The 27,912-nt window shown below is 49.2% G+C and overlaps 11 protein-coding genes across 11 annotated transcripts; 9 read left to right on the top strand and 2 right to left on the bottom strand.

Moving 5' to 3' along the window:
- Positions 1–166: 166 nt before the first annotated feature.
- On the top strand, positions 167–1,831 carry SCP_1800960 (hypothetical protein; the record flags this gene model as incomplete). Its single annotated transcript, XM_027765186.1, has 6 exons — positions 167–866; positions 923–951; positions 1,000–1,242; positions 1,293–1,499; positions 1,552–1,724; positions 1,780–1,831. The coding sequence occupies 6 exons, from the start codon at positions 167–169 to the stop codon at positions 1,829–1,831; spliced, it is 1,404 nt and encodes a 467-aa protein (XP_027620987.1).
- Positions 1,832–2,215: 384 nt separating this feature from the next.
- On the top strand, positions 2,216–2,895 carry SCP_1800950 (hypothetical protein; the record flags this gene model as incomplete). Its single annotated transcript, XM_027765185.1, has 2 exons — positions 2,216–2,503; positions 2,557–2,895. 2 exons carry the CDS (start codon positions 2,216–2,218, stop codon positions 2,893–2,895), a joined length of 627 nt encoding a protein of 208 aa, XP_027620986.1.
- A 1,310-nt stretch (positions 2,896–4,205) lies between these two features.
- On the top strand, positions 4,206–5,723 carry SCP_1800940 (hypothetical protein; the record flags this gene model as incomplete). The annotated part of the gene is made up of 3 exons (XM_027765184.1): positions 4,206–4,418; positions 4,473–4,520; positions 4,578–5,723. The coding sequence occupies 3 exons, from the start codon at positions 4,206–4,208 to the stop codon at positions 5,721–5,723; spliced, it is 1,407 nt and encodes a 468-aa protein (XP_027620985.1).
- A 1,235-nt stretch (positions 5,724–6,958) lies between these two features.
- Positions 6,959–7,268, top strand: SCP_1800930 (hypothetical protein; the record flags this gene model as incomplete). The annotated part of the gene is made up of 2 exons (XM_027765183.1): positions 6,959–7,120; positions 7,182–7,268. 2 exons carry the CDS (start codon positions 6,959–6,961, stop codon positions 7,266–7,268), a joined length of 249 nt encoding a protein of 82 aa, XP_027620984.1.
- A 272-nt stretch (positions 7,269–7,540) lies between these two features.
- On the top strand, positions 7,541–8,521 carry SCP_1800920 (hypothetical protein; the record flags this gene model as incomplete). The annotated part of the gene is made up of 2 exons (XM_027765182.1): positions 7,541–8,136; positions 8,188–8,521. The coding sequence occupies 2 exons, from the start codon at positions 7,541–7,543 to the stop codon at positions 8,519–8,521; spliced, it is 930 nt and encodes a 309-aa protein (XP_027620983.1).
- A 1,988-nt stretch (positions 8,522–10,509) lies between these two features.
- Positions 10,510–11,448, top strand: SCP_1800910 (hypothetical protein; the record flags this gene model as incomplete). Its single annotated transcript, XM_027765181.1, has 3 exons — positions 10,510–10,750; positions 11,269–11,346; positions 11,396–11,448. 3 exons carry the CDS (start codon positions 10,510–10,512, stop codon positions 11,446–11,448), a joined length of 372 nt encoding a protein of 123 aa, XP_027620982.1.
- A 1,178-nt stretch (positions 11,449–12,626) lies between these two features.
- Positions 12,627–13,132, top strand: SCP_1800900 (hypothetical protein; the record flags this gene model as incomplete). The annotated part of the gene is made up of 2 exons (XM_027765180.1): positions 12,627–13,039; positions 13,096–13,132. 2 exons carry the CDS (start codon positions 12,627–12,629, stop codon positions 13,130–13,132), a joined length of 450 nt encoding a protein of 149 aa, XP_027620981.1.
- Positions 13,133–14,060: 928 nt separating this feature from the next.
- SCP_1800890 (hypothetical protein) lies at positions 14,061–14,873 on the top strand (the record flags this gene model as incomplete). The annotated part of the gene is made up of 2 exons (XM_027765179.1): positions 14,061–14,132; positions 14,187–14,873. The coding sequence occupies 2 exons, from the start codon at positions 14,061–14,063 to the stop codon at positions 14,871–14,873; spliced, it is 759 nt and encodes a 252-aa protein (XP_027620980.1).
- Positions 14,874–15,202: 329 nt separating this feature from the next.
- On the top strand, positions 15,203–16,587 carry SCP_1800880 (hypothetical protein; the record flags this gene model as incomplete). Its single annotated transcript, XM_027765178.1, has 8 exons — positions 15,203–15,471; positions 15,525–15,538; positions 15,588–15,623; positions 15,672–15,710; positions 15,770–15,820; positions 15,871–16,148; positions 16,198–16,309; positions 16,361–16,587. 8 exons carry the CDS (start codon positions 15,203–15,205, stop codon positions 16,585–16,587), a joined length of 1,026 nt encoding a protein of 341 aa, XP_027620979.1.
- Positions 16,588–17,702: 1,115 nt separating this feature from the next.
- On the bottom strand, positions 17,703–18,264 carry SCP_1800870 (hypothetical protein; the record flags this gene model as incomplete). Its single annotated transcript, XM_027765177.1, has 2 exons — positions 17,703–18,069; positions 18,122–18,264. The coding sequence occupies 2 exons, from the start codon at positions 18,262–18,264 to the stop codon at positions 17,703–17,705; spliced, it is 510 nt and encodes a 169-aa protein (XP_027620978.1).
- Positions 18,265–25,262: 6,998 nt separating this feature from the next.
- Positions 25,263–26,444, bottom strand: SCP_1800860 (hypothetical protein; the record flags this gene model as incomplete). The annotated part of the gene is made up of 5 exons (XM_027765176.1): positions 25,263–25,469; positions 25,525–25,663; positions 25,722–25,915; positions 25,976–26,051; positions 26,134–26,444. 5 exons carry the CDS (start codon positions 26,442–26,444, stop codon positions 25,263–25,265), a joined length of 927 nt encoding a protein of 308 aa, XP_027620977.1.
- Between the last annotated feature and the right edge of the window lie 1,468 nt (positions 26,445–27,912).

Here is a 27,912-nt window from a genome sequence, read left to right as displayed (position 1 = left end):
GATCCTCTTCCGAGCCATCCTCTTTCCACAATGGACCCCACTGCAGTTGATTGGGCGTCGATACTCGACCAAGCTAGAGGTCACTTCAATCTGCCACATCCTCGCAAGTATTTTCCGTTTCAAATGTTTGTATATTATTACTGACGATGCTCTGTCAGTGGGGCATATGGCACAGGCTTTGCACGTCAACCCCGAGCACCTCGCTCTCCACCCGGCTAATCAAGAGCCCGACATTTCCTCTGCGGTATCGTACTCTGCTACAGAGTTTTCGGCTGCTCTTGGCCCGGGAGCTGCCGCTGGTGCCTCTCCTTTTGGGGCTGCCGGCGCCCTTGCTGGAGCTGGTGGCGTCCCTGGCACCCTGCCGGGCGTCCTCACACAGGGGCCTGCTTTCGCTGTCGCCCCGATTATGGCTCAGGGAAACTACCCCGGGGTGCTATTGCAAGTTATTTCGACCGCACAACCGGCATCGAGCGAGCTTCAGCCCATGGTGCCCACGGGTTTGCCCGACCTCACGATCGGCCAACACTTCCCGCAGGGAGTAAACCCTGTTGCAGTAGGCTCTGTCTATTTCCAGCCACTCGGGCCTAATGAATCGCTGCTGTTCACCCCCTCACCTGGTCCGGTGTTGGACCAGCCGACCAGGATGTCCCAGCTAGAGGACTGGGCCCCCGTTTTGCACGGGGTTGCATATGAGGCTCGCGACGTGTTACTTGGGACCATCTTCGCTGATGACAATAGCGATCCCTTTGCAACTGGTTCCCCTGTACGCTCGACTGCACGCGAGACGTTTCTTGACATTAGGGCGCGCTTCGAGGATCAGGAGTTGCGGAAGAGGAACCCGTTATCACGCCGCCTTCCCGAACAGTGTAGGTGCATTAGTTAGTGATACAAATTTCTTGCTAATGTATTAAAGGAACTCCAGATTGGGCATCCGATGACATAGTGACCCTCGTAAGCCTATTCCACTGCACCTCTGCTAGTACTTATTTACCTTCGCAGATAGCAGACTCCCTCGGCAACTTCAGGTCTCGGCTGAAGGATCTCACACAGAAACTCATCGACATCGACCCTATCAATGACCGCAACCCTCTCCCCGTACAGATGTATAAAAGTTATTATCTGCACGCTCCCGACATCAACGCGGACAGTGATGGGCCTGCACCTCCATCCCTCGTTCGCCAAAGAGCCATAACTTTGAGGGAGCACGAATTATTCATGCACCGTGGCACCGCACTACCGAACGTGAGATGGCACCTTATTCGATGAGGATACAGGCTAACGGCAGGGTGTAGGGCCGATTCCAACACGACTATAGCAACCCGGTGCTATTCCGCTTGGTAGAGAGAGCATTCTATGAGGGAAACACCTTCGGCGGCCAACATTCCCTCGCCCGGGCAATTGATGCAATATATCGAAAGTACTTCCCGAACGTCCCGGACGAGGAAGTACCTTTCCGCACATCCATCCCGATCACCGCCATCGCCCTATGCGTCACTGTAGTGAGTTAACGCCTTCATTTCGTATGATTTGACTTCTGATTTAGAAATAAAGATTGCGAACGTGCTTGATCAACGTTGTGAAACCGGCTTCTTCGACCGCATCCGCTTTCACCGCGATAGATACCGCACATTATTTACGGACATTCGCAACGAGCTCTATCTGGCGCTGCAGGACCCAGCGTTCGGCCCTGTTTATCATGATTTTTTGAGGCAGCATGCTGAGTCGTAAGCCCGTTCCTCCTGCACCAGGGCTATTGGTATTAAACAAATGTTTTTGCAGGTTCCTTCGAGGCCGCCTGTTGCCAGTACCGGGCGTTGACGAGGGGCTGTAAACATGTTCGTTCCGGTTTGCCTCTCTGTCCTCATGCAGTGTACGTTAGTCATGGCGGGCCTCTCGTGTTGTTGAACGTGTACAATGTATCCATGCGATGAATGTTATTTTGGACGCAATACAATGTGAACGGGTTGCGACAAGTCACTTGAACTAGACTGATGCCAGGTGGCGGAGCAGTCGCCACTGGAAGCCTGGATTTGTAAGTGGCATTCGCCGGCGTCTGAGCAAGGCCAAAGCCCTCCAAAACTCCGAGGCCGTACGTTCGCATAAAAACCCGCTGCTCACTGCTTCCTCCCTACCTTGCGTCCCAGTGCAGGTTGCTCACATTTCTGTACATAATTTCTGTTTTCGTCTGACCTGAGTGTTCGCTAAGCTTATCGTGATGACATCTGCGCCTAGAGAGCCCTCCCGCATACCCACTGCCGTCCGCAAGTTGCTTTCCTCGATGTCGCGCTCTCAGCCCACGCCGACATTTTCACCCACTTTCACCTCATCCGTTTCCTCAGTTCCACAATCTAACACCCACACCGCCAGTCACGAGCTAGTTCCCTCTGCAGCGAGTGCCAAACTGGTCCCTGAAATTGCGCCGACGAGCACACGTGGCTTGGAGAGTAACATGCACTACCCCACCAAAGGCAGCGTTGCACCCGCTGTCCCATCGTATGATGCGGTACGAAGACTTCACTAATGGCACTATATGGCATACGCTGAGCATATCATTAGACCCCGATTATCCGTGAATTAATGTCTACAAGGGGCTTCCCAGAGAGGGCAGATGACGCGGAGTGCCTCCTGGCCCTTGTTCGCAGGGCGCGGGACCATCAGAGCCACTTGAAGAGCGCCATGGAGGATGCCATTTGGTGTAGTCTCATACAACTGCACCTGTATCAGGCGGAGTTGAAGAGAGTGCGAAGACAATTGGTGGAGGCAGAGAGGGGTGTCGGAGAAGTTCGCGCCTGGATCCGCGACAGAGGCATTCCAGTTGGTGTGGCTCTGACGCAGGCAGGTATCACGGATGAGATCGAGGAAGACCTTAGCGATGATGATAGGAGCGCGTTCTAGTTTCTTTCACCGAGTCCTTACCCTCTGTTGACCCTCAACTTCAGCTCGTTTATTACCGATACCTCTGATTGTTTCGATACAGGACATATGACTGATTCATGTAACTATACAAGCGTTGCGAGCGAACTGGACGCACCTGTGGCTACCTCTGAGAACCTGACAAATCCCGTGGGAACCGCCCCAGAGGTGTGGCACTCAACCAGAGAACTTCAGCAGGCAAGTGAATGACGGGTCTCATAAAAGGTCTGGATACGGGGTAAGAAAGTCAATCGTTGTTTATCCCATCGTTCGCAGCTGTTTGATCATGTCCTCAGAGTCAGACATTCGAGTTACAAAACCCTCTTTCTCCACTGGGGCACACAAGAGACGGAAAGGAGACTCCTCTGAGGAAGAGGACAGTGGAGGTTCAGCAACATGATTTGTTCTCGTTCATTCATTTCGCTGATTAATACAGTCGGTGGCGTCATCCAGTTTCAAAGCAAGAAGCTGAACGGATTGCATGGCCCTGCAGGTATATGCTCTCTTGAGCCACAGTGCGGAGAGGACTTATATGTACAGAAGAAGCTACAAGTCGGGACGTGGAGAAGATAGAATGTGGAGTGCAAACTGACCCCTCACCAAGCATAGGTCAGCTGGTTGTATACAGTTATGTCGCGATGCTTATGCCGGTTTGGAAATATAGGAACTGGGAGTTCCGCAGCCACCGACGTCCCGCTGATACCAGAGCAGGTTGCTGCATTACAAGCAGAGATCGACTCTTTGAATGCTGAAGTTTTCTATTATCGCGGTATGTGGTTGAGTGAAATTCGGCACGCAGAGCTTTTGGCACGTCTTGTGCCTGAAGAGGACACTGTAGTCTACTATTCTCAGGCTCGAGGTGAAGAGTTGTCCCCATCTCCTCGTCGTAAGCAGGCCTTCGGTTGCATCCGTGTACCTTTGGACTCATACACTTTAAAACAGATGATTTTGTACGTGCCGGTGAATCATAGCTAGCGGTCTACGCCGGCATCATTCAGCCTGGCATTTGTAATGGATATCATGTTCATCGCCGTTTTGCGCTGTAATCAGAGATTCCATCGGATTGAAGAATTGTCGCATGACTGCACATTGAATCTGTCGCGCTGTCAGGCCTCATGGCAACCAAGACATGTGCAAGGACACTCTTCTATATCGACATGCAGCGTTGATCAATTGGTTTCAGATATATCCAGTGAGCTTCCCACGGCAAGTCTCTACTTGGTCCGACATAAACGAGACGACCAGGTGAATTATTTCCTACAGCTGAATTATGTTGCTCTTCCCTCGCTTTCATGGAGTCCTATGAGAACTGCGTCTGCGGCAGGAGCTTTTCGCAATCTAGTGCATTTTCGCATCATCAGAGAGCATGCCAGAAAGCTAAAAAGCGACTCTCTGATGCACTGCACAAGGCGAAGGAAACATGGTCTTCCAGGAAAAAGCGTAGGCTTGAAATTTCGAAGCCTGCAGAGGCACCAGCATCAAGTTCAAATACAGTGCTCGTGCAGGTACGTACTATTATCAGAAAGACGGGAGGTTTTTATGTTGACAACGTCACGTAGCCAACACAAGTGGGCAGAGAGGATGTGGACGCCGTGAACCTAATGCCGGTACGGTCTATTACTGCAATAATCGCAGGGGGCCTTTGCATTGACTATCCGACGTAGCCCGTGCCAGAAGTGGGCAGAGAAGATGTGGATGATTCTAATCTTTCACTATTGGAACGCCGACCCTGGTCTCGCAGACTCAATCGGCGCTTGCCTCGACGGTTCAGAGATTTACTTCCTGAACCTGCCCCATCTCTTCCCCCTTTGTCGGTTTCGCCGCATAAGCTTTCTTCGTTATCAGAATCGACATCTACTTCTTTGATGGAACATCCAGTGAATGCGATGTCTCCACAATCTCATTCAGCTATCGAGTCATTGGCTCACAGAATACAAGGGTTCTTGACGACACCGCATAATAAATTTGGTTTGTTCCGTCGATACTGGACAAATGCTCTTCCTTCGCACGATCCGGAGGAGCTGCTGTCGTTGGAAGACCTGTCTGAGTCTCCGGGTGCAGTTGAATTTGCTAATGATACTTTCCAGCGATACTTTCCATATCCAAATGCAACGTCCTTCCGTCTCGGCGACTGGTACTGGAATGGGGGCGTGCAGAAATCTCAATCAAGCTTCAAAGCATTGCTGGATATTATCGGCGATCCCGAATATGATCCTGCCGATGTTCGAGCTGCGCATTGGGACGATATCAACAGGCAGCTTGCTAGTGACCAGCCCGGAGAATGGGCGGATGATGATGCCGGCTGGAATCACACTCCCGTGACTATATCGGTACCATATCATCATCGATGTGGTGTCTCGATGGATCCCCAAAATGGACCCAAAGATTACACGGTTGTCGACTTCCATCATCGCAGCTTGTGCGATATTATCCGGGAGAAAATTTCAAACCCAGTGGACGCGTTGCATTTTCACTACGAGCCATTTCAGCTACTTTGGCAGCCTGGAGACGTTCCAAACCCCATCCAAGTTCACGGCGAACTTTATACGTCACCAGCATTTATCGAGTCCCATCGCGAGCTGCAAGACTCCCCTCCCGAACTTGGTTGTGATTTGCAGCGTGTCGTCGTCGCAATGATGTTTTGGTCAGATGCGACGCACCTGACTAGCTTTGGAAATGCCAAACTGTGTCCCCTCTATCTGTTCTTCGGAAATGAATCCAAGTATCACCGATGCAAGCCCTCACGTCACCTGTGTAATCATGTTGCATATTTTCAGTCGGTTTGTATCATCTCCCTGATTGTGAATTAAAAATGTACTGACATATATAGCTTCCGGATTCCTTCAAGGATTTTGCGTCTGGCCAAACCGCTGACGGCCATATGCCAAATGCAGCATTCTTCACTCACTGTTATCGCGAACTTACCCATGCTCAGTGGAAAATTCTGCTCGACGATGAGTTCCTCTATGCCTGGGAGCATGGAATAGTAATCACATGTTGTGACGGGGTTCAACGACGCTTTTATCCTCGCATATTCACATATTCTGCAGACTATCCTGAGAAGTAATGTTGAGCTCTCATCCAGTGATCGATACTGATGCGATTTCTACAGGATACTTCTGGCTAGTATCCGAAACATGGGCCAATGCCCTTGTCCCCGCTGTCTCATCCCGCTATCTCGTGTTCACAACATTGGGAAGGCAATGGATATGAAACAGCGTGAAACGTTGGCTCGGAAGGACGATGCTCATCGCCGGCAGACTATCGCTACCGCTAGGTCACTAATCTATGAAGGAAACCTTCAAGTCAACTGCGCAGCCGTCGAAAACCTTCTTCGTGATAAATCTTTTGTTCCGACTGCGGTATGCAAGCTCAACGACCCACTCATCTCCCTGATTCACTCGTTTGTACACAGAACGCATTTTCGGACCGGCTCTCTCCGTTCGGATTCAACATGTTTAAGATGTTTGTGGTCGACTTGATGCACGAGTGGGAAATTGGAACGGGACGATCTATTTTCACCCATTTACTTCGTATCTTGGAATCAGTAGATGGCACACTTCTCGCTAAGCTAGATCGTCGGTGAGATACTCCTATAAAACCGGCATCGCGCGTGACTTATATCTTACAGTTTCAGAGCAGTGCCAACTTTTGCTGGAGCTATACGGCGTTTTCGTCGAAACTGCTCCGAAATGAAACAAATGGCAGCACGAGATATTGAAGATATTTTGCAGGTTCGTGTGATCAAGCACTTCCCTCATGTATCTGCTTAATTTATGTCCGTCAGTGTGCCATTCCTGTCTTTGATGGTCTTCTTCCAGAGCCACATAACGGACAGGTTCTCAAACTCCTATTCATCGCTGAGCATTGGCACAGTTTGGCCAAACTGCGTATGCACACCGATTGTACTCTCCAGCTTCTGGACGATGTCACTGTCTCATTGGGAGACACGCTGCGTCATTTCAGTGAGCAAACGTGCAAAGCCTTTCCAACGAGGGAGCTTCGATGAGAGGCGGAAGCTCGGGCTCGCCGTGAAAGTAAGAAGATGGCAGCGCGGGCAGACGAAGCTCCTGTGTTTCCGAGATCCGGCGGAACTGCTCATAAGCCGAAGGCATTCAACCTCGATACTTACAAGGCCCACGCGCTTGGTGACTACCCTGCAACTATCAGATGGCTTGGCACCACAGATTCATACTCGACGGAGCCGGTGCGCATCCGATCACAGTTGCTTGAATGTCGATATTAACACATGGGTGCTTTTTTTCCAGGGAGAGCTTGAGCACCGCACTTCTAAGGCGCGGTATGCTCGCACTAGTCGCAAGCAATATATCAGACAAATTACCCAGATAGAGTGACGTCAAGCACGAATTCGCCGCATTCGGGAACGGTCCCAGAAGAAAGTCAGGCACTACCAGGATGAAGGAAGTCTTGATGCGGTGGATGTGCATTATGCGATGGGAAAGTCACAAAATCATCCTCTGTATATTCCAGATTTTGTGCGCAGAAATACAGGTGATCCAGCTACCAAGGTTCCGTGGTTCTCTTTATTTTAGAGGTGCTGATACTCATCCATTTTCAGGATTTTGTTGCGAAGCTGAAGAAACATTTACTCCCACGCATCAAGGCGATGATAGGCAGAGAGGCAACATTTTCTGGTCAAGAACAATCGCCCTTGGTACCTGTGATCGAAGACAATTCCGCACGCCGCGACCATGATTCTGTGTTCTTCAAAGGCGACCGCATGTACGAGCACCATATCTTAAAAGTCAATTATACAACATACGATGTTCGGCGATCACACGATATCATCAACCCTTCTACGGACAATCGGGACATCTTATTGCTAGCCAGGTTTGATGATCTCGAAGATGCCACTTCTATGCACCCATTCTTGTATGCGCGCGTTCTTGGTATCTACCATGTCAACGTTGTGTATACAGGGACTGGCATGGCCGATTACACTCCGCGGAGACTGGATTTTCTCTGGGTGCGATGGTTCCAGTACGTCGGAGATTCGAGAAATTGGAGCCAACACAAGCTCGACACTGTTGAATTTCCCCCGATGGCAGACGAAGAGACTTTCGGATTCATCGATCCGGATGACGTTCTACGTGCCTGTCATATTATTCCAACCTTCAAAGGAGGGAAGATTCATGCGGATGAGATTGGTCTCTCACACTGTGCTAACGATGCGGAAGATTGGCGATTTTACCATGTTAATAGGTGCACAAAGTTCAACTTCCGTGGCTGAAATGCTCTAACCACGGCGTGCAGATTTGTTGATCGGGACATGCTGATGCGCTACCATCGAGGCTTAGGGATAGGACATGTTCACGCAGACGGTCCTACGCCAATTGTCTTGAGTGCCGTTTGCACAAATCCTCTTGAAGGTTCCAACGACATTTCCGACTCAGGAATGAGCGTCGATATCGAGGCAGATGGACTCTCGTCTGCTCCACCGGATGGTATCTTACAGGCTGAGGGGGAAGACTCCAACGATGACAACCTGGAGTTGACTCTTGAGAATTTGGAGGATGACATGTGGGATTCGGACAGTGAGGACAACGAAGAGACAGAGTTGGATGACTCTGATTCTGAGGAGATGTGATCAGAGTCTGCCATGCTGCACGAGTCGCGGTTGAAGGCCACTTTGCACAACTGCATTAGACGATCCATCGAAAAAGGCCTCTGTAGGTTTGCAGATCCTTGCGGCAGTCAGAGACTCACGCATCTTTACAGCACCTTCCCATCCGAGCCTTGGTGACTGTACATCCGAGCATAGCGCATGTCGCGAACATCCATCATGGTTTGTCCTACTGCTTATTCTTTGTTCGAAGTGTCTGACATCCTTCATTGGATCTAGATCACTTGCTTAGGGGTTCATCGTGCAACTCGGCCTCTACATGCCCATGTGTTTATCCTTCTTGCTACTCAGTTCTTTTTGCTGTTGGCCTTCCCAATACTGCCTGCATCATCGCTGTTGATGTAAATGTCTGTATGCTCCAGCGTGTGTCAGGGCATTATTTCATCATGGTGTTGTACATGAGCTATCCGGAGTGTAAACGCATCCTCGACGCGCTCAAGATTTATCAGAACGGCGGAAGAGAATACCCATATATCTACCATTCATCGCAGGGTTTTGTGTATGAGGACATGGTGCCCTTGTCCGACTCGGGCCGAGTTGACGGCGACAGAGTGCGCCGCATTTAAGCGCCCGCCCATCGACACAGCGCACATCGGCGCAGCCCATCAGAGTTTTGGCCTTCATACGTCTTCAATTTATCCACAGCTACCGCTTCAGCATATCCTCTGCGACTCAGCTAATCATGCTATAATTCGGGATGCGTCAGGGGTTGAGGTATGGAATTAGACCCCTCAGGCTCACGCCGGTAAGCTTGATCTTTCGACGAGCCAAGCCTGGCACTTGCGGGCTTGATTTTGTGCTACAGGATTTCCTCATTTCCTTCATATTCACAGATGATCACAAACGTTCTTGTCTCCCCGCTAGCTACCCAGTTTCTATGCATATTCCACACACTGCGACCCTGCCCACATGGGCGTTTTGGTGGTCTCCGTACTGGCAGGTCCATCCGTTGTAGTGCCATGTCTAGCTGCGTGTGTAAACCCAATATTGGGCGGGCGCATGTCAAACCAGACTTGGACATCATGGATAAACTTGAACTTTGATTGTCGGTGTGCCTCCGGCTCTGAAAACGCAAAGTCGAACACCCATATTAAAGGGCTGCGGGCATCTACGTCCGATTTGAGGCCGTGCTCTACGCTATACAGGTGGTCGAGCTCTTCAACTTCGCTGGAAGTCGTGCTGGAAGTCGTGTTATTCAAACATCCAGGAGCATGGGCACAGCTTTGCAGCACCGTGTCGTGTCATCAGCCCTCCATCGGGTGCCTTTATCTATGTAGAGCACCCAATTCGAGCGAAATTTCGACTCCAACGCTTTTGTGAAGGGAACTGGTGAGCAGAAGATCTTCCATGTGAGTCATTCGTGTAGTTTGAGCTTGTCCTTCACTGACGTGTGCTTTACCCTGGGTTGTGCAGCACAACATGCGACGACTTCTGACTTCTTATTTGGGCAGTGGAGAAGACTCATCCGACAAGGATATTCGCGATTCGTATAGTTTGTACGAGAGCCGATCGGCCTCGGCGTACTAGAGACCTATACCGGGACAGAGACGCTCACACCGTGCCGCACATATACGACAAGTGGTTCGTACACGGCGGCGCGAATTTACACGCTGATGCCACTATACTAATATACTGGCTCTGCAGAGACGCATTCAGCTGCGGGAGAGGAATCAGGAAATCTGTCGGAAAGCACCTATGTGGCCACGAACAAGCTATCAAATCCGTCGTTTGTGTGTCGCTGGACACAATCTCGCTTGGGGCAGACTACAAGGCGGTCGGGCTTGTTCAACCGATCACGAGACTGCCCCAAAATAAATAAAAACCTGAGTTCTGATCTGAGTACGAGATCGCGAGTATGTCCTACTCAGTCTCTGAGAGACTAGATTACCACTGAGGTGTGTCTGACAGAGCCTTTCACCGAGCATGATACAGCGGAGTGCAGGCACCGGCAGATGGCTACAGCGTGGAGTGGACATCATCAGTATGGAGGTATCCCTTTGGAGATTCCAACGATACGCGAAAGCGTCGCTGAAGAGCCAGTAGAACAGGAGGCGGAGGAGGAAGAGTTGCTCCCGCTCGAGCTGGAAGAGCCGACGCTGCGCCCGGAGGATATTTCTCTTCCACGTCGACATGCAGCCCTCCGTAGCTTCAAGGAACTTGGAAGTTATTGGAAGCGGAATCTGAGACCCCAAAGTTTTGCCTGTCCCTACTCCTTCCACCGAACTCCCAAGTGCTGAACTGCTGTCTTCCACTGAGTCGATTCCTTTCCCGTCTCCGATTCCTCCTTCAGAATCGTCATCTCATCTCAGCATATCTCTGTCGACTCTGACAAGTCCTACAGAATTCTCTGTGATGCCTACACCTTCTAGCATGCTTGCACCTACAGTTCCGTGCACAATCGAGTGGCATCCAGCCCTGCAATTCAGTAGTCTCTCCGGGGACTTCCTTGATCTGCCGGAGGGCCTTGATAATTCCTTTGAACCGACCTTCTTGCGACCGAGCGGATCAGTCTCCCCCTCTCAAGGCTTCACTCGCCGTCATTGACACCCACGCCGGCTAACGCGCCGCTCTCTCCGGGTGTTCCATCACCTACTCCGATATCCCCTGAGCCACCGCTGATCCTTTCGCACACTCCTTGGTCCGTATTGTCCATCTCTAGTTCCTCAATATCTGATGCCCTGTCACTGTTGGAGGTGTCGTCCATTGTGAAGCCCTCCGTTATCGCGCCTTCGACAGAGCCATCTCTCCTTTCTACAGCTCGCTCTCCATCACCGGTCCCAATGAGAGCGGTATGTAATCCCGCCTTTGCTTTGCACTTTTGACTGATCTTCTTCTCAGGTGTCGCGGCGTGGAATACCCCTGCCGCCTTCGCCTTCACCGCCGTCCGATGAGTGTTAGCCTGAGCACACCCCGCCGCGAGGCGTCTTCTGTGATGTCGACCATAGAGACGATTCCGTCCGAGGCTCCGGGCACGATTTACCGTTTGTTGCAATATTTGCATGACGCTGACGCAGTTAAAGGAGAGGAGAACAGAGAGTTAGCGGACAATGTTCAACAACTCAGGGAGGACGTGGCAGACCTCGCCGACTACCTTCGTCAAGTTTGTCCTCATTCGGAGACCCCCCCCCCCAGTTCCTCACAAGGATAGATCGGTAGGAGGGAGTAGCATTATTTCCTTTCCTCGTTCGTCAGTCGAGGGCATTGTGGTTCCTCCTCCGCCCTCAGCAGCTAGCCCAGGCATAGTCGTGTCTGCTCCATGACCAGGTCCAACAGAACCACGAGATCTCACCAGAGTCGGTGTGAGGGTCACAATTGTACCTGAAGACCCTGTGAGGATTTCGTCCCCAGAGTCATCTGAGAGTGGTGTTTTGTCCTTCCTGTCATCTCATCATTCCGATGATCTTAGTCTTCTCGAGTTGGAGACGTATCCGATGCGCGTCCCATCACCATCCTGGCCGTCTGATTCCAGTCCCTCCCCAGAATTATCACTACGTTCATCATCGGTGTCAGTGAGACCTCGGTCTTCATTAGCGTATTCGTCCGATGTTAGCGAGCCTGTACCAGAAGCGTTTCCTGCTCCTATGCCGTGACTTCATCTGCGACGCCGCCACCCTCATCTCCTACGCCGCCTCCATCGTCTCCATCTCTGTCATCATCATCCGGCGGCACCGCTCAACCCGTACCTACTCTCAACCTTGGTCAACTCAGGGATATGCTGGAAGGCATCCGGGATCAAGTTGAAGGTCTGTCGCATGGTCAACATGCTACTAATCGTGGATTGGATGAATTACGCAACAGACAAATGGAGCAGCGTTGGCAGGATTGCTGAGACAAGATTCGTAGATTGGAAGAAGCTCTTCAACGCCTGGTTGATCTGGCTCAACAAGCACAATGACCCCCTCCTCGTGACGATTTCTCAAAGTCTGTTTATCCTTCGGTTAAATCGCTGCTGGAGCACCTAGCTCGAACTAGGGCACAGGGCGATAGGGCCAGCATAGAGGCACCACCTGTAGTAGCCCCCGTACGTCGTCGTGCTGAGCCTTCATTCAACGAGCAACTTGCGGAGTTAATGGCAGCCGGTCCTCCCCCTCCACAGCCCCCGGTGCAAGAACCACCTCCCTTGGTTCCTCTAAGGTACCGCCCGGGACCTAGGACATCTCGTCCTCGGAGTTCCAGTCTGGCCTTCGAGGTGGACCTTCCTCGACGTCCTGGTACTGTACCTATCCCACAACCTGTACCACCTCGTGCTCCTTTTCAACCACATCGACGTCGTGCAGCGCGGCCACCACAGTTTGGTCCTCCGCCCTTTGAAGCCGAGGGAGAAGGACAATATCCTCCTCCGGTCGTACCGACAGGCCATGCTGGACCGGAAGGAGGTCGTCAACCTCGTCCTCCAAGCGATATTGATTTTTGGACAGGGTTCTTCGCGATCGTGCGGCTCATCGTCCGGATCTCTCAGATGGATGGTACACTGGTCCACCTGTGAGTTTTGTGCGACACTGGTTACATCCAGACTTACACACATTGTTCTGCAATAGGGCCGTGTTAGACAACCCACTGCCCGACCGGATCTAGGTGGTGATGACTCCCGACGCCGTCCTAGCGCTCCGGTAGTTCCGCCCCCTGGTGTCTTCACTGGGTACCAGGATCGGCAGGAGTGCCATCTGCCTTTGTCCCCGCACCGGTATGTTACTGTGCTTCTTATTGTTTTGGCTCGAGAAGACACCTCCTCTTCTAGACTGTACTGCAACTGCCTCCGACATGGAATAAGTTAATGACAGTTTGCGGGTAAGCGTCTTGAGTTGAAACCTGTTATTTGAGGCTAATGTCCTTCTCTCCAGAACAACCAGGATGCTACAGCAGCTTCTATTGATCAGGGCAAGAGATAGTGCGATATTTGACCGACTTAAATCGTTGGTTATCGCAAGACGTCCTTGACCGTCAACGGAAGATACGATCAGTACATGCGCGGTTACGCGAACTTGGCGATCACATGGACTGTGCACTTCCTGTTAGGCAGCCTCAGAGTAAGTTGTTTACTTCTTGCATTGGTTGATATAGTGGTGCTCAGGGAACTTCAGTGACAGCATCTGTACCCGCTGGTGGGATTGTTCAGCCGCCTCCTGTACTCACACCTGGAGTTCAGATGACTGGCGTTGTGCCTCACCAAGTCCTGCCGGAAGGATTTGTGCCACAAACTGTTCACGTTCAACCTCAGCCTGAGTTCCGTAGAACGCACTACCCTGATGTCAGGACGCCGACTCCAGATTTCTCCCCTGTCATACCTCGGCAGTCTCATCTTCAACAAGCACAAGGTATTCCCGTCGTTCCTGATCCAAATTTCTACCCGCAACCCCAACAACTACAACAGCCGCAGCAAACTTATGTGTACCAGCCTCTTACTTCGAATGAAACGGAGGGTGTTGTTCCGAGATTCCCTTAATCGAGCGAAGGGAGTGAGGAGAACGCTCCTCCACGAATCACCACCATCCCTCCCCCCCAAATGCCGCAAGGTCCCCAGGGACCGCCTGTCACGATTGTTCCCCCTCAACCTATACCCATGGTCGAGCCCACCGTAATGCGCTTGCCTCCGTCGTGAACGCCTTCTATACGGTCACGTCCTTCTGAGGAATACAGTGACTATGAGGTTCCGAGACACACACCTCCGCCTGACACGATCCACATTCTAGCTCTAGCTCCAGTGGTGCCTACGGAACCTCGGGTTGGTTCACCTCGACAACCCGATGCTCCCCGCACTCAGCCGCTCAAGGCCCCTCCAGCTCTGCCACCTGCTCCTATTGCTCCTACTGCTCCTGCCGCGCATCCTCCAATTATCGTTCAACCGCTTCCGCCTAGCGTCTCTCAAGTTGTGGAAAGGCGGCTCGCTTCGACTCGACCTCCAAGGTCTCCCGTGCCTCAGAGGGAAGAGCCGTCTCACGGGGAGCCTGCCACGATTGTAGTTCGCACACATTCCCCAGAACGGTCACCATGTCGGGTCAGCTACCGTCGCACGCATCGCTCTCGTTCAAGATTACCGACGCCCGGACTTCTCGTTGTTGTACAGCCGACTTCCATGGGCCCATATCCTGGAGGACAGCTGCAAATGCCGCATCCTGTTCCTCCTAGTGTTCCTGTTATCGTGCAGAGGACTCGATCGCGAACAAGATTACCCAGTCCTATTATAATCCACTCTGACAGGGGTCGTTCTCCCAGCATAGACAGAGATGGTCGGCGGCGTAGACCTCGCTCACCGACCGGCGTTGTAGAAGGCGATCCTCACAGATGCTCCCCATCACCAACCGTCCTGCATCGATGATCGCGTCCCACAATGAGAAGAATATTCTCCCAGATGAGCCTCGAGGTCGCCTCCCATAGTAGTATGCCACGGGTCACGGTCCCCCACCATTCGACTCCCTGGTGATGTTCGGAGATCACCACCCATCATAATCGACGGTGACCGCCATCGCTCTCGTTCTCCAACACTAGTGCATCGTGAGGAACTTATGATCGTCCGAGTGCCGACTTCACGCAGAGCGAGAATATGATGAAGGCCTTCGCGCAGAACCCCATCTCCTGCAGAATATGAAGAGGGTCGAAGACCTTCACATAAATCTCGGTTCGGTATACCGCGCTCGGAACGAGAACATGAAGGTGACCGCCTGCCCTCGCCAACGCGCCCTTACTCACCGGAACGACATCCCCGCCGTCCTCGACCACCGCGCGCTGAACGCGAACGTGAACCTCACCGTATTTCACCAAGTGAGCGGGAACCCTCAAGTTCACCCCCTCGCGTTGTCCGCTCTCTGTCTCGTCGAGCGCCTACTATCATTCGCACAGGTACAGGTCATCGAGAATCGCGCAGGGGCTCTCCAGGTCCAACTGTGGTTCATGTTGACGAACCCGAACGTATTCAAGTGCAATCACCCACCGAACCTGTGCCTCATGTAGCCCAAGTCCGATCTCGTAGACGGCCTAGTGAAGGTGCGTGTTACTTGGCAGTTATATCATAGAAGTGCTCATTAGTCCGCAGTAACTCTACGGAGGTATAGCCGAGCTACCCCGGAAGGTAAGTCTCTCATATGGCATTGACTCCGTCGTGTTGATTATCTGTCAGAGGAACACCACATAGAGGTTTCTCGAACTCCTAGTCATGGTACAGTAGCTTTCATTGAAGTCTTTGTACGCTCAGCTTTAACACCATTATCTATCCAGTTTCTGCGCGGCGTTTAGTTTACGAAGAGGCAGACCGGCCGACTCCAGGCAGTATGTGCTTTTGTCTCATTACAGGTCTTTTCTGCTAACTATGTCTCAAGTCACACGTGTGTCGACTCAGCGAACCGCTCGCACTGCTCGTACCGAGCCGATCGCTCCACCTGTGGAAGAAGAGGAAGAAGACATCCCTCATATTTCCGTTGTTATTCATTCAGTGGAGCATGTGCCTACAGCCTCGCGCCCTCGGGCTGGTATTCCTAGTGTCGCTGTGGTACCACCGGAAGAAGCCGAAGAGCCTTATCTTCCCGAAGAACTGCCTGCGGAACCTGGAGTGAGGGGAATTTATACGTACTACTATGGAAATTCAGCGCTGCAGACTGTATGGTCTAGAAGACCTTTGATTCGCAGACACAGAACGCGAACGTCAGGAACGGTTTGGGGAACTCGAGCAACAGCTTACTGGTACGATTGATGCCTTGCGGGATGGAGCCTTCTCTCCTTTCTACAGCTCACCCACCATCACCGGCACCAATGAGGGCGGTATGCTGATCACGCGTTTACTTTTCCCTGCTTAACTGATGCTCTTCTCAGGTGTTGCCACGCGGAGTACCTCTGTTGCGTTCACCTTCACTTTCTCCTCCGTCAGTTACAATGAGTGTCAGCCTGAGCATACCCCGCCACGAGGTGCCTTCCCTGATGTCGACCATAGAGATGATTCCGTCCGAGGCTCGAGTACGATTTTAACTCGCGACGTTAACCGTTTGTTGCAAAATTTGCATAACGCTGATGCAGTTATAAGAGAGGAGAACAGAGAGTAGCGGAAAATGTCCCCTAGCTCAGGGAGGAAGTGGCAGACCTTGCCGAATACCTACTCATCACGTTTGTCCACATCTGGAGCCGACTCCCCAGTTCCTCACAAGGATAGATCGGTGAGAGGAGCAGCCTTATTTCTTGTTCTCGCTCGGCCGAAGACGGCTGCTCTACGACCAGAACCACGAGATTCCACGCGAGTTAAAGGGGATGCATTGAATACATCTCCGATTCAAGTATACTGATGTCGTCGAAGTAATGAGACGTGCAGCATACTGTATGCCTGGACTGCGGGGTCAATCGGGCGCTCAATGGGATAGCAGGACACTCTTCTTCTGGATCGCTTGTGGTATTCACCGTGCAGCCACATTGTACTTCCTCACTGGCTATTCAGGTTCATGTGAGGTCGAAACTACACCGAGACCATCGTTGTAAGTATCCACGATCTCATTAGGAGCCTCGCCGGATTGTGGGAGTGCATGTAGCAGAACCAGAACCGTACTTATTAACCGTCTCACACAGCCCACAATTGTTGAACAGCCTGCGAGTTTACCGGTCTGAATATGTAAGGTTTCTGCATTATAATTAGACAGCGCCCATCAACATGGATTGTAACTCTGTTGCACTGTCGTGGTAGACTGCAAGCTCCAGGTCAGCATATGATTAGTGGAATATTAGCAACCAGGTGCCAACAATTTTCCAGACATTATCTGAACTGCAGTTACGACAATGCCTGATGTTTCCCCAAATATCTGAGACGATTGTGCCAACCCCTCCTAAAACGTCGTCGTGATCATGGTTCATGACAGTGGATGTGGAAGAATTGCGACTGTGAGCCAATCACTGATCGTGGCAGACAGTTTGACATCGGCTTGCTGGAATAACTATGAAATACTTGTCGAATGATCAGCTGGATTGTCGTTAAGGTTCATTTGAGCCCGCACTTAGGCAAGATTAAATGCGCAAATAATGCACTATTCATCTTGCTCGAAGCCCATCTGTACGCCACCTTGTTTTCAACTCCGCCCGGTCATACCAGCGTCTCCCGAATTTCCCGATGATAGTATTAGATAATCGAACAAAACATATGTGATTTCTCTCACAATACGAAATGGTTACAAATTTACTGGCCGCCTACTGCTTGGGCAGCGCGAGCTTCCGCCGCCGCCTTTGCTGCCTCCGCCTCCACTAACGCGCGAGCTTCCGCTGCCGCCTTTGCTGCCTCCGCCTCCGCTAACGCAGCACGAGCTTCTGCAGCTGCAATGCTTAGGCAATTCAAATGCGCCATGTCCTGCGCGTAAGTGGAAGGAGATCGTGCCGTCACCGCCGCCTGATTCACGACAGCTCCAACCACCATAATGGAAGGCAGCACCAGAGTGGAGGGCGCTGCTGCTGCCAGACCGACACTCGCCGCCTTCGTGCATTTGAGCTTCTCGAGGTGATGGTTGCCCGTATGCTGTGTAGCACTGTGATTCTCTGGGAAGATACGACTGTCCTCAGGAATTTGAGTAAGTTAGCATGACAGAATGGAGCAACGCTCACCAGTTCCACCATCTGAGAAGCTCCTCTGCTTCTTCATGAAACTCCGGGTCTGCGAAGAAGGTGCAGATGCTGCGATAAAACCTGATACAGTGATGGTCCTTGCTGAACTTGTTGAAGACAGTTGTCGAGCAGATTGCGAACATGAACTGTGCGAAGGGGTCTGATCATTAAGCAAAACACGAACATAGCATGGAGTGCTCACCTGACAGGCACAATAGGCGATTGAATGGGGTGTCACCACACCTATCAGCCAATATATACCTAAAAGTCCATATAACCGAGGTGGAATATTTTGTGTAAATTTCCATAAAACTGAGTGTTGGCCAAGAATATAATATAGGATGGAGATATAGGGTTGGCCAAGATAAGTAGGCTATATAGGCTGAGTTGCATATTTGGGAGTTAGCCAAGGGAGGTGCGGTTTAAAGTCTATATAGGTTGTCGGGCATTTTGGGGTCAGCTGCCATTTCTCTATATAGATTGTAGCTGAAATAGTGCCATTAGCCAAGAGTCATAAAATTCCAATTCTATATAGAGTTTGCAGACAGTTGGGCTTGGCCAAGTGGACCTATATAGAATCTTTGTGTAAATGTTCCACTCGGCCAAGGCACATGAAATTTTGATCCTATATAGCATTTTCTGACATTTGGCTGTGGCCAAGGGTACCCTATATAGATTTTTGTGAAAATAATGCCTGCGGCCAAGGGTCAAGAAATTGAAATCCTATATAGGATTGTCTGAAATTTGGTCGTGGCTGAAAATATCCTATATAGTTTTTATGGAAATGGTGGTCTTGGCTGAGTGTTCTGAAATTTATATTCTATATAGGGTCTTCTAAACTTTGGCATTAGCCAAGAATGCCCTATATAGTTTTTGTGAAAATGGTGGCCTTGGCCGAGGATCTAGAAATTTTCATTCTATAAAGAGTTTTTCACATTTTGGCCTTGGCCGTATAGCTTTTTACACAAATGGGGCTTCAGGCTAAGGCATCCAAACTTAATGGTCTTGCTGACGCTAGTGCAAAGCAGGGGTATACCCCTGGGAACTTTGAGCTGTACCCCTACCCTTACCCTCCAAGGGTACATACCCTTCACCAGGGGTAAGAGTATGGGTAAGGGTACCAAACCCTGAGGGTATACCCCTCAATATCTGCCTTACTTGAGGAAATAACATCATAGACATTAAGTTTAAGGCTTGTAATATTCTTCTTTTCCCTTTAAAGCTTCTGTAAACATAGTTTAAGGCTGTATCTAGGCTGTACTTAGGCTTTAGTCACCATACAATTACTGCTTACATTATATATAATATATGCAGTAATACCCTCCAGGGGTACAAGGGTCTGAAAGTTCATACCCCTACCCTTACTCTCCAATACCCTTACCTCTTACCCTTGAGGGTTATGCATACCCCTGCTCTGCACTAGGGCCCTAAGTGATGAAGGAGGGTGAGTGACTATCTGTTTATGCCTGGTTAAACTTATTCACAGATTGTAATTAGCATGTCAGTTAATCGAGTTAACTGGCTGAGAGCAAAGGCACAAGACACAAGATACAAGGAGGAGGTACCAAAGGTGTAATATGAGATGTTATAGACTGTCCTGTGGTTTGAACGCAAGCAGCATGAGTGGCAGACCAGGGAGATGGAGGCGGTGAGTGCAGGTCTATGTGATCATGCATCCTATGCAGCAAAGCAATGTGCAATGTTCAAGGACTTTGCACTTCAATCACAACAGGCATTCAATGGTCAAATGATTGTCAGATAGTTTGCGAGTTGCAAAGGTAGGTATGCAGAGTAGTCAATAAATATGTGTGACTGGCTATTTAAATTTGAACGAGTGTATCCTCCAGGACCTTAAAGAAGCATGGTGTCAGGCTAGTGCAGAGCAGGGGTATACCCCTGAGTACTTTGAGCTGTACCTCTACTCTTACCCTCCAAGGGTACATACCCTTCACCAGGGGTAAGGGTATGGGTAAGGGTACCAAACCCTGAGGGTATACCTCTCAATATCTGCCTTATTTGAGGGAATGACATTATACACATTACGTTTAAGGCTTGTAACAGTCTTCTTTTCCCTTTGGAGCTTCTGAATACATAGTTTAAGGCTGTATCTAGGCTGTACTTAGGCTTTATTCATCATACAGTTACTGCTTACATTATATATACTATATGCAGTGATACTCTCCAGGGGTATAAGGGTCTGGAAGTTCAGAGCTATGGTTCAGTTTGCTCAATCAGATGAAATCTGGCTTGGAGAAAGCACATACTCTTGAGCTTTGCCAGCTATAGTTGATAGTAGGGCTTTTGAAATGATGAAAGTACTGAGAATGCTGTTGTAGCAGATGGGCCAAGGGTTCAAAAAGTACACATGGTAGTGCGTGATGTGATCACGTGACTGAAGTGCCCGTGCATCGCCCGGCATACTGGCATGGTTTCGCCTTATTCATGCTTCATTGTTACAAACTCAAGTGTTACAAATTTTTCTAACTACAAAAATTGAAAACACAAAAGGTGACTTGTGATGACTGAGGGCGGGCCCTCCCTCATTCACCACAAGCACCAGAAAGAAGGGAAAAGAAAAAGAAGGTAGACTACAGGAAAAGTACAAATACAATCTGAAAAACACCAAAAGGAAGTCAGAAAACCGTCGCAAAATGTTAAAAAATGCTCACCTTGTGCGCTGCATTGCTCGCGCTGCAGTAACCATCATCAATTTTCAGTACATGTGTAAGAGGCTGTGGAAACATCAAAAGGTCAGTATTCTTCAAAGTGTAAGGAAAAAAACTTATCGGTTCTTTCAATCCACTATAGGATTTGGCCTCATCTTCACCACTGCCATAAAACCCACTATATGCTGAAGAACAGTTGTCAGTATCAGTATGAAGTGTAGTGGAGTACTTACCACATCGTCCTTACACTTCCTGTACTCCCACCATACCATGCAAAAAGAAACAAACAAGTAAAAAACACTGACCTTGTGGAGCAGGCCAATGGCGGCTCCACGCACGACTCACACAGCACAAGGCTGATGGCCGGCAACAATGTAATGTGCAGAGCACATATGCGCCTAGACGCAAGTACGCTGAAGCGCATTGGCACCGAAGTGCAAAATCCCCCAATTCTCATATATACCGGGTGAGAGGCGCGAGTGGGTCGCCCCTGCAATGCGGAGCCCTCTGCAGCTCACCACTGCATGCCCAGTGATCCCCCAAATCTCAAGTACCAGGTGAGGGACGTGAATGGGTCACCCTCACAACACGGAGCCCTCTGCAGCTCACCACTGCATGCCCAGTGATCCCCCAAATCTCAAGTACCAGGTGAGGAACACGAGTGGGTCGCCCCCACAATGTGGAGCCCTCTGCAGCTCGTTGCCGCATGCCCAGTGATCTCCCAAAACTCACATGTACCCCATGACTGGCCAAAGACCAGCCATGGGATGAAGTCAGTAAAGTGCATATTACATAATACTATCTACAGGAAAAGAAACAGTTACCTTACAAAGGCACATGCAAATAACTGAGCTTTGACACTGCATGCTCATGGCAACATGCAGCAACAAAGCTCAGCCACTTGTGGCCGGCTTACTGGAAGGGGATGGTGGTGGTAGAGAAGGAAGAGAGAGAGGAAGTTGCGCCAGCTCATAAAACCAACTATTTGGCCATGTTTGTTTGGTCATGTGCCCCAGACACCAGACGCGTCAAGCACCTTTCATATGCAGAAGGTGTACACTGGTGGCTGGAATATTGCTATATTTGGACAATTTTCGGACTCCGATCAAATTTCAGCCACTGTCCACTAGATTTCGGGAAGTCCGGCCCTCCAAGCATATCACGTGATCTCCATGGGCTCACGTGCACAAGTCCTTTTGATTGTAATCACTGTAATCTGATCTATCTCTCTCTCTCTCTCTCTTGCTCTATTCTTGCTGTCTCTGCTCTGCTATATTTCTGTTGCTGTGCCTCTGCTGCTTATTCCCACACATCTATTTGGCTACTTTTGTATATTCTACCATGCACGGCCAGTCTGAGAAGCATGCACAGTCTGCTCAGCCAGCCAATCAGACCTCTACCTCACTAGGCAGGGACATAGTAGTGTAATAAACTATGCAAAGGTCCAAGTATAGTTATAGTAAATGTTATAGTCCAGGTATGAGTTTGTTGGACCCGTGAAACCTGTACACATAGTATAGGTATATGAGGTCTGACTATATAAACCTGCGGAGTTTCTATAAATATATGAGTGAGACTCAAATTAAACTAAATTAATTAAAGCACAAATGCTAACACATATATTCTGTAAGAGAGCTACTTAAACTTAAACTTTGCATGTTAAACTTTGCTCTTAAGTACTACTTTACTTGAAGACATGTCCAGGATGTGTAGTAAACTACATATAGGTACATACATAGTAATAGTACAAGTCATAGTACAGGTTTATCTTTTATAAACCTGTGACCCTCATAGACCTGTACTATATGCAGGTCTATGTACCTGTATGTATAGTCAGGGTCAGGCCTTTGTACTATAAAGGTAGACCTGTGTCCCTGCCTATTAACCCCGCAGTCTGGTGTTAGGCAATCTACCTTCAATCTGCACTCAATCCCGGAGAATCCTACATCTGTGGGTACAAGTCAGGACCAGCATCAAGGTTTCAATCTCGATCAGGCTGATCAGCCAATTAGAGGAGGCATGTCGTACTGTAGATCTGTGTCACCAGCTTACTACCATGGCCGACCTTTGCAAAAGGACAGACCAGGTATGTTTTCATGTTTCTAATAGTGAATACGTTTGTCAAGTAAGCAACATTTCATTTGATATTGTAATGACAGACTCTACCCTGCATTCGCTGACACCTCACATGACCCCCCAAGCAGATACTATGTCGCAATTGACTCTGAGTGTGGATGAGATGAAGGACATGGATAATTAGAAGCAGTTCCAGTTGAGAGAAAGCAGAGATGACAGGGGGAGCATTGTGTATAGAGGTTTGTATGAAGATGTCAATGAAGATGGTCAGTTGAAGGGGGAGTTTCTGGATGATGACTCAGACAGAGGTGAGACATTTCTAGTAAATCACAATCACACCAGTAGCTCACCTCTGTCCAATGATGAATCAAAGGAGAGTGATAAATTGGACAATACCAAGGAGGAACATAAGGAGACAATCCACCAGCCACTAAGCTATGTGCCTGTGTCAAATGTCGAGGAGGATATCAAGGAGGATGTTGAGAAGGAGAGCAAGGCCGAGGCCAAGGATGAGGATGAGAATGAGGCAAGTGTTCCTGCTCTGCCCTCATGTGTTTTCAGAGCCACCCATTTGTCGAAGTTATACGCAGGCCGAAAGGATGTGCATCTGCTGCTAAAATGGATGTCCCTCGATGCTGAAGCAGTCAACTCATATGTGATCCTGCAGTGTCTATCACTGCTGCTGTTCATAAACATGAGAACAGCTTACTCACCTCCAATCTAACTATACCTCCTTCTGCTCATGCTCCTAAGCATCAACGTCACAAGATCTTCCAGATGGCATAGAAGTCTGTGATATGATGTTGTTTCTCTCTTCAACATATGCATCTTGCTAACACCATGCACCTAGTATTGCTTTCTCTGGCAATAAGGCAGAAACTTGGTCAACTGTAACCGTCAAAACTGCAGCAGAGCTGTTTGCTTGCATTGCATTCCAGATCTCTGACAGTGGAATATGACTGAGCAGATGCAGTTTGAATGTCTGGCCTGCACCATAAAGCGTGACAGAGGTGCAATGCAGGTATACTATGTAGGTTTAATATGAATTCTTTACTCGCACAAAAGCTGATATTTGAGGGATATCAGGGCCTGTATAGTGTCCCATCCACTGAAAAATCTTGGGTACCATTAATGAAAGGTCTTTGGATTGTCGGCAAGAGGGAGATAGCACTGACCACAAGGTTGGATACCACCTCTTTGGTTTTGGTTCATCTGCACCTGCACTTGCTGCCTGTGCATGATACCATTGCCAATCTTGTGGAGGAGTACCTTCGAGCCTATTATGTTGATCGCAGCGAGTTCCTAAATTGGCTGGATGTTATCTTTGACTTGGAAGGTTCAGAGGCAACAGAAGGTCATCATCTTCATATGCTCAACATAGTGTTAAAAATTTGATCATATGTATTTAGATTAAATTCAGTGGCTCTGAATCATTTGGTATGAAGAATATTGGTCTCAAAATGTGATAGCAAAGGACGGCCCAACTACTACTACATAAACCCTGAAGGTGGTCTGACCTGGCTCATTATGGCTGATGGCATCACATGTGATGAAACCTGTATATATACACTTGGTGAAGGCCTCAGCTTTAAAACTCCTATGTGTGAAGAGAATTTTGCCCTTTCTGATCAAAACAAATAGAAGATGCTACTTGGCTGAAGCCAAAGTGTGGAGAATCCTATATAGGATACAAATTTCAAGAGTCTCAGTGGAGACCATTATTTTCAAAAACCCTATATAGTGCATCCTTAGCCAATGCCATATTTCAGAAGACCCTATATAGAATAGAAATTCTACTACCTTCGGCCAAGGCCAACATTTCTGCAAGAACTATATAGTGTATATTCAGCCAAGGCCAAAATTCAGATCTCTCTATATAGGTTAAAATTTGATGACTCCTGGCCGAGGCCACCATTTCCACAAGAACTATATAGGGTATCTGTAGCTGAGGCCAAATTTCAGACAATCCTATATAGAATACAAATTGCTTGACCCTTGGCCGCAGGCACTATTTCCACAAAAATCTATATAGGGTACCCTTGGCCACAGCCAAATGTCAGAAAATGCTATATAGGATCAAAATTTCATGTGCCTTGGCCGAGTAGAACATTTACACAAAGATTCTATATAGGTCCACTTGGCCAAGCCCAACTGTCTGCAAACTCTATATAGAATTGGAATTTTATGACTCTTGGCCAATGGCATTATTTCAGCTACAATCTATATAGAGAAATGGCGGCTGACTCCAAAATGCCCGACAACCTATATAGACTTTAAACCACACCTCCCTTGGCTAACTCCCAAATATGCAACTTAGCCTATATAGCCTACTTATCTTGGCCAACCCTATATCTCCATCCTATATTATATTCTTGGCCAACACTCAGTTTTATGGAAATTTACACAAAATATTCCACCTCGGTTATATGGATGTTTGGGTATATATTGGCTGAATGGGCTCGTGTCACTGCCGTCATTCCATTCATCTCGGCATTACCACAGCGAGTGGATTGATTGGGTGATTCAGGCATAATGTTCTCATCAATCGCATGCTCCTTGTCATTGTAGTTGGCCAGCGACGGGCCCAAGAAAATGTGTATGAATGTCTGAAAATATGTTATTCAGAAGACAGTGTAAAGTAAAGTTGACACGTACTCATACCAGGAGAGACCCGCGCAGCATTCCGACCCAAGGCAGATCAGGATTATATGTACCGGCATATACGAAAGTGGGCCAGTGTGTGCCATCAATAGGAGAGCTGTCAATCACAGCGGTGTGCTCTTTCAGAGCCTGCTGAACTCTAGAGAGGTGTCCAATGCCTCGGTCCACAATCATCATGTATGGGATTGAAAACTTACCCAGGATCACCATAATCTAATGCTGCTGGACAAAGAAGCGCACCCGTTACTGGATGATTGAAGCCTCGGCCCGGCTTGCACTTCGGATTGAGATCCTTCCCTGACATTGCGATATCCTTGCGCAACCAGGTGACGACGGCTTCCTTCAAGCTGGATGTATCATCAGAGCGCGCGGACGCCATACCATCTTGTAGCTTAGTATCACATTAGAATGTCAGTATCGCAGATGTGGTATACAATGCATAAGTACATACCACAGTGGCAATCTCCTTAGCATCGGCGTTGCCATAGAAGAGATCCTCAACAACATCAGGAATCATATCATTTAACCTCTGGTATGCTAATCAGTTGCGGTTACACCTGTGGGTGGCACAGACGCATCCAGAGAGCTGCGTGAAGTGTCATCACTCACTCTGGATCAAAGCTTGCCTCGGTGTCAGGCCCTTTGCTTGCATTGTCATGAGCGATGCCTTCGTTGATGATGACGGCCATGAGTGTGAATCCCTCAACCATGCAAGCGAAATGTTTGCCATGGCGGTGGAGCACTGCCAGTTTAGGGTCCAATTTGCCCTTCTTTGCACATCCGTTCTCGGTGAAATTGATGTCGATGAGGGGCCATTTGCTGCCTTGGGTTAAGGGACCTGTCGCGCTAGCATTGGAATCCACTGCTGGAGTCATGTTGACAACCATCGTAGGGGTGAGAATACCAGTGAGGGTAGACATGACGGCAGATGACAGAATTGCAGAGATGAGGAGCTGTGCGAGGTTCGGGACCACAGGAGCCTGTACAGCAGCTTATGTACCACAGCAGGGTGTGGTCACATTTTGCTGGTGTTGAATGTTCAATGAGATAATGATCTGTGATGCGTTCAAAACAGTGATCACATGTAGTGTGTAATAGCAAATACCTGGCGGGCCTAGGACAATGCTATCTGGCCAAGTGCCTTGAATGGATGACAAACATCGGCACGGAAGTTCGATCCCTTTGGCTGTGCAAGGCAGGGGAATGAGCACAAAGCCGCTGTCAACATGAATATTGTGATATTCAACAAGCTCATTCATTTGTCACAAATCAGCATAGTCAACGTCCAATTCAGAAGTGCCCTCATCTGAGGACTCATCCTCAGACGACACAGAGCTCTCCTCGGACCCATGGACCTGAACCTCTTTCTCGATCTCTTGGTTAGTCTCGCCTTCAGCCACAGCCACCATAAAGAATGGAGAGGATGCTGCTGACATGGTAACAGGTTCCTTATCAATGATGCCACCGTCCAGGGACTCTGGTGCAATGTCTATAGAAGCCGGTGGGATTGCTGCCTCTGACACAGTGGTGCTGAGACCTTGCTTGTGTCCTACACTGCAGCCCATGTAGTGCATCATCATGTCTCGATCCACAAATCTGAACATTATTTCAGTATAGAATATCCCAGAGCAGATGCATTCTCACCAGTTTACATAAAATCGATCCCAATCATCCTTCTCACCCTCCCACCATGCAAGCCGTGATGAATTAAGAAGATTATTTGTGCATCCTAATGTGAATGCTGGTATGAGATGGCATGCCCGCAGGACATCTGAAGGGTCTAGCACTCCAAATGCACCATCATTGGAGATTAGTATGAACCCCACACGATTCAGGCGTCGTGAGTGCCAACCCCCATGCCAATCCGGGTCCTCCCCCAACCAGCGCACAAGAAGGAACTTAACACATTTGGGAATCTCCTTGGAATGGGAGCTGAGGTCAACCGCATTAATATGAAAGATGCCAAGCACCCATGTATACCAGAATGGATGTGCATGACGGTCATTATTATCTGCCAAAACCATAATGTCTCGGCGATCAGTTGAAGGATTGATCGTGTCTTGCTTACGACGAACGTCATAGGTGGTGTAGTTAAGAGTCATGGTCTGATGGCTGTACATGCGATTATCCTTGATGACCACCGAATCACGATCACCCTCAGTCCATATGCGTGGACCTTCAGCTGGTCGGCGTGGGTGGAAGATCTCAAGAATATGGTTCTTGAGCTTATGGAGGAACCCCTGAGGTGATGATGGTCAATACAATAACATCTGGTCTGTGACATGCACTACCTGAATCACTGGATCACCGAGATTACGTCGCAGCCAGGGTCCAATATGCACAATGGTCTTCTGGGAGACTGCGATAACATGGTGGAGATGTGCTGCA

This window comes from Sparassis crispa, assembly GCF_003851025.1.
Source record: "Sparassis crispa DNA, contig_000017F, whole genome shotgun sequence".
NCBI lineage: Eukaryota > Fungi > Basidiomycota > Agaricomycetes > Polyporales > Sparassidaceae > Sparassis > Sparassis crispa.
The sequence above is the reverse complement of the archived record's forward strand: the minus strand, read 5'-3'. Positions and strand labels throughout refer to the sequence as shown.